The sequence below is a fragment of the Nansenia antarctica genome, assembly GCF_963989245.1.
Source record: "Nansenia antarctica genome assembly, chromosome: 12".
Lineage (NCBI taxonomy): Eukaryota > Metazoa > Chordata > Actinopteri > Argentiniformes > Microstomatidae > Nansenia > Nansenia antarctica.
The window spans coordinates 20,366,352-20,371,351 of NC_137682.1; the positions used below are offsets into that span (position 1 = coordinate 20,366,352).

General features: G+C 51.5%; 1 protein-coding gene across 1 annotated transcript in view; it reads right to left on the bottom strand.

The window, feature by feature from the left end:
- malrd1 (MAM and LDL receptor class A domain containing 1) overlaps nt 1–5,000 on the bottom strand; it is a gene marked incomplete at both ends in the record, with an annotated part of 81,083 nt that overhangs the window by 9,108 nt on the left and 66,975 nt on the right. The window contains 3 exons of the mRNA XM_080543628.1: nt 1,808–1,877; nt 3,159–3,284; nt 3,989–4,267. Of these exons, the coding sequence (XP_080399754.1) occupies nt 1,808–1,877; nt 3,159–3,284; nt 3,989–4,267 (475 nt within the window). The remainder of the gene's footprint in view (nt 1–1,807; nt 1,878–3,158; nt 3,285–3,988; nt 4,268–5,000) is intronic.

A 5,000-nucleotide genomic window follows, 5' to 3' on the forward strand; every position in this document is an offset into this window, starting at 1 on the left:
CACACACACACACACACACACACAGACACACACGCGCGCACACGAACATGCACTTAGCCCCCCAAAAAACAGAAACACAATGAACAAAGACGTAAGAGGATTTAGTAAGTGTGTGTACACCCACCCCCTCAGCAGAAAACAATGTCCTTTGTCCTTGTTACCATAACAATGCCAACAGTGAGAATACCATGTCTTCATCTAGGCAGTACATCAGTAATAGCGGCTCTCTCTGTCTCTTGAAGAAAATCACATCCCTCTATCCTCTATCCCAAATGAATTCACGTGTCTTCGCTTCCAACTAGAACATCTGGTCAATATCACGACTGAGATTATTTTGGGGGAAAAACTGTGCACGAAGATGCTCTAATGCAAAACACACTGGTTACATTAGGAGCATGTTATGATCCTTCTGTGGAGTTGCTTATGCATATTGTGTGGCCAGCCGGCGGTGACTGTGGGCAGGCAGTCCCTGGACCGGTCCCCTGGCGGGTCCTGGACTAGAGGACCAACCAGACGTGGTCTCACCCCCCCCCCGGGCCAGTACTGTGGTACTCCAGGATCTGTTCTGAGGTCACCTGTCTCCATACTGATACTCCAACACTACAGCCTGACTGACAACGGCACAGCGCTGCACGGTTCTGTTACATAATAAATGTAGAGGGGGGAAGAAAGAGGGAGGAAGGGAGGGAGGGAGAGAGGGGGAGGGGGGGACGGACAGTCTTTCTGCTGCCAAACACCAGTGAAATATCACCCCAGAGTTTGGCACGTCTCAGAAATGCACATTTTTAACATTCCGGGAGGGTCACCATTTGCGTTTCATTGTGACATTCCAATGGCATTGTGGGAAAGAAAAATAAAAACACAGATAACCCAGTCCATCAGTTCTGTGACTTTGGAGCAGAAGCAGTACCAACCCCAGCACGACTGAAAAAAAGGATCCTTATCATGAAAATATGAAATATGAAATCTCAGTATTCCACAGCGACGCTGACATCAGCAGGTATACCTCTTAACGTTTCCATTGCACCGCTTTTTTTTTATGGTAGGAATATCTCATTGAAGATACATGCCAGAAGCTTGCAGACACAGACGACATTAACGACATTAACGACATGAACAACTTATTTGTTATGGACCTCACCGAGCCTCTCTTCTACCGTGTCCTTGTTCCACTGTCTCAGCCCAGTCTGTGGTTTGGGAGAGAGAGCGAGGAAGCATGGATTGTTGAACTCCGCGTCCACCACGCTGCCCTCCCCAAACTGAAAGGATTAGTCTAATGTGGCGGTCTTAGACGGCCCTCTGTGGTCTACCCCCTGGACCACTCGCGGTGGGGGGGGAAATGTTCAAATATTGACCAGCAGCCACACATCCATGAGCAAATCCCCTGGGAATGCTGAAGCGAGGCTGGTCTGGTCCACGGGAGATAAATGAAAAGCAGAACCCCCCCTCCTGTAAAAGGCCGTCAGGGATAAGCCGAGATCCCCCCCCGCCCCCACGGTCTGCTGAGCGTGTCTTTTCCAGGGAAAGAAACAAGGCTGATGGAATTTCCATGTTTTAGTGCAGAGAGAGGGGGAGGAGGGGGGGGAGAAAGAAAGAACATCTATCTGTGTATGATGTGTGTGTGTGTGTGTGTGTGTGTGTGTGTGTGTGTGTGTGTATGTGTGTGTGAGTCTGTGTGTATATATGTGTGTATGTGTGTGTGTGTGTGTGTGTGTGTGTGTCTGTATGTGTGTGTGTGTGTGTGTGTGTGTGTGTGTGTGCCTGCGTACAGTATAACATATACACGTGTGTTGGTACTCATACTCACGTGCAAATAGGTCCATGACTCTCCACGCGGCATAAGCCTCGAGGCTCCAGACAGTAACTTGGAGGACATTCTGTAAATATCAACGTCACACACTCATCAACAACAACAACCAACTGAGTGAAGCACAGACCAAGGCTTTGCTGAAAACATCTCCTCCCTTCTCTTCTCTCCTAACGCCCCCCCCCTCCCCTCCCCTGCCGTCCCGTCCCGTCCCCTCCAATCCTCCCTCATCCTCTCCTCTCCTCTCCTCTCCTCTCCTCTCCTCTCCTCTCCTCTGTACTGACACCATCTGTCATTCATACCCCTCACCTGCGAGAGGAGAGGAGAAATAGGAGCCAGTCAAGCAGGACGCTTCTCTGACACCAACACAAGCCTCCCCCCCTCCCCCTCCCCCCCTCCCCCCCACCCGGAGACGAACAGGGAATTGCCTCAGCCTCCAAACCAAATGGAATGCTATGAAAATGTCTTGTCTGAAAACCTCTTTAAAGAGCATGTCAGCACGTTACACATGCATCTCCTGGACCCCCCCGGTACCTGCTTCCCTGGCAACCTTATTCTTATTTTCCTCACAAGCCCTTCCTCCTTCCTTCCTCTCCGTCTCTCTTCTCTCTCTTCTCAAACCTCTACTCTTCAACAGCCTTGTTGTTGTTTTTGGTGGTCACGAGTCATGTGACCTGTGACCTCACTGGAGTATAATAATCATTATGTTCATGTCAGTGCGGGGAGCCCTGGTGACTTGGTCCAATGCCGCACTCGTGTACAGTTAGTATCATCTGACTGATTGTATTTCAGGTGGACTCTGACCAAAAAATGGGTTAGGGGTCGGTTCCATTTCTCGGAGGAAAAAAAAGCGGAGGTTTTCAGAGCGTGGTTTTGGCACCGCGCGGGTTGACCTATGAGGTGGGCTTCGAAGACAGAACTGCTGTGCTGGAGAATGTACTCAAGAGCCACTACTTAAGTTGGCACCCGAGAAAGACATTGATGGATTCCAGCTTGGACGCCACTTCAATGAAAAACCTCCAATGTGTCATTCGAGGCTACGGTGCAGCCGCAGAGAGACCAGAGGAGGACAGGGAAATCAAGCCAAATTCAAATGCACAGATGGACTTTAAACGGCGGAAGGTTCATGTATCCTACCGCCCCTCCCCAACCAACCCGACTGCTCCCCCCCCCCCCCCCCCCCCCCCCCCAACTCATCTTAAAGTCAATGTGACACCAAAGATACACAGGGATGGGAAACACCTGGCTGTGTTTGATGCAGGAGTAACAAACTGTCATGGTGTCTAGGTAGAGATAGATTATCTGTGTAGGGAGAGAGGGAGAGAGGGGAGGAAGCACGGTCTCATGTTACCATGGCAGCTGGACTCATCGGAGTGGAAGGGCAGACAGTCGACGGTCTGGTCACAGCGGTTGTGGAGAGGGAGACAACCGGCAGAGCCCTCGCACACCAGCTCTCCCAACTCACACTGCGGAAGAGCTGGAGGGGGAAGAGAGAGAGAGAGAGAGAGAGATGGAAAAAAGGAAAAGAAAGAAAATGTGATGAGCGAGGAGGAGGGGATGGAAAACGGGAGGGAGAGACTGCTCGTTATTCTTCGTAAATCATTTTCGATAGGTTTTAGTCAACAAAACACAGCTAATTTATGATATAGTGCTCAGACGGGTTGAAATCCCACGGCGTGATCATTCGTTGGTGTTGGTGTACGCGTTGTGTGTGAGCGTTGTGTGTGAGCGTTGTGTGTGAGCGTTGTGTGTGAGCGTGCAGTCTGGGGCTGAGAAAACAATTTCAAATGTCACACTCATGCAGTTTTTAATTGCGCTGTGTTTTTTTTCTCCCTCTGTAATTACACTTTATCGTCCGTTTAACGACAACAGTAGCAGCATACTGTATGTGCACAGAGACTCACACGACTGCACACACACGTATGTTCACACACACACACGTACACACACACACACACACACACACACGTACACACACACACACACATTGGTGCTACACACACATGTACACACACACACACAAAATCACACGCACGCACACAAAATCACACACATACACACACACCTACACACACACACACACCTACACACACACACACACACCTACACACAAAATACACACACACACGCACACACACACACCTACACACAAAATACACACACACACACACACACACTTACGGCAGCCGTATTCGTCCTCTCCGAGGGGGCAGTCTGGCACCCCGTCACAGCGCAGCAGGGAGGGCAGGCAGCGCTGGCCCAGACACTGGTACTGGTCCGGGGCGCAGCGGTCCTGGGGGGGCGGGGTCCCGGGGACCAGGCTGGGACACGTCTCCTCGTCAGACCGGTCGGCACAGTCGGCCTCTCCGTCACACCTCCAGCTGAGGGGGACGCACTGGAAGGAGAAGACACACTGGAACTGACCCGCCCCGCAGACCTGAGGCTCAGGGGTCACTGGACCTGGGGTGACACACACACACACACACAGGGGAGTCACTGGACCTGGGGTAAGTAAGTAAGTAAGTAAGTAAGTAATATGCACATCAAGGGTAAAGGTGGCATCTGCGTTTCCAGATGAACACACACACACACACACACACACGTGCACACAAACACGCACGCACGCACATCCACACCCACAAGCGCTACAGTATAAACTCATCACACAACACACACCTCAAGGCCGCACAAAGTACGCACAACGACGTCCCCTTCGTTTACTATTCCAGTCCTACACACGGCTCCCATACTTGAGTAAGAACGTTGAGATCCCTGTGGAGTCCATTTTGGACTTTAACGATCCAGTAGGACAAACACAACTGCTCTCACAGAGCCTCCGTGACCATAGGAGGTCTGCAGGAGGAGGGGGGGGGGGGGGGGGGGGTAGGCAGTGACAGAGGGCGGTAGCGGAGGAGAGGAGGTAGAGGGGGAGTCGGGGTGTGAAAACAACACCATACAAATGTAATTGCTTTTCTCCCCTGTTGCCTTGCCGTCCCCTCCCCCCAGCACAGAGCCACACTCCATAGTGAATTTTTTATCATATACCTGCAGGGCAACAGGCTCCATTAACTCACTACACACACTCTCATCAGGCTCAATGGACCAACTCAGAGAAGGGGGGGGGGGGGGGGGGGAAGGAAGGAAGGAGGGAGGGAGAGAGAGAGGCAGAGAAGAAGAGACAGGGACAGAGAGA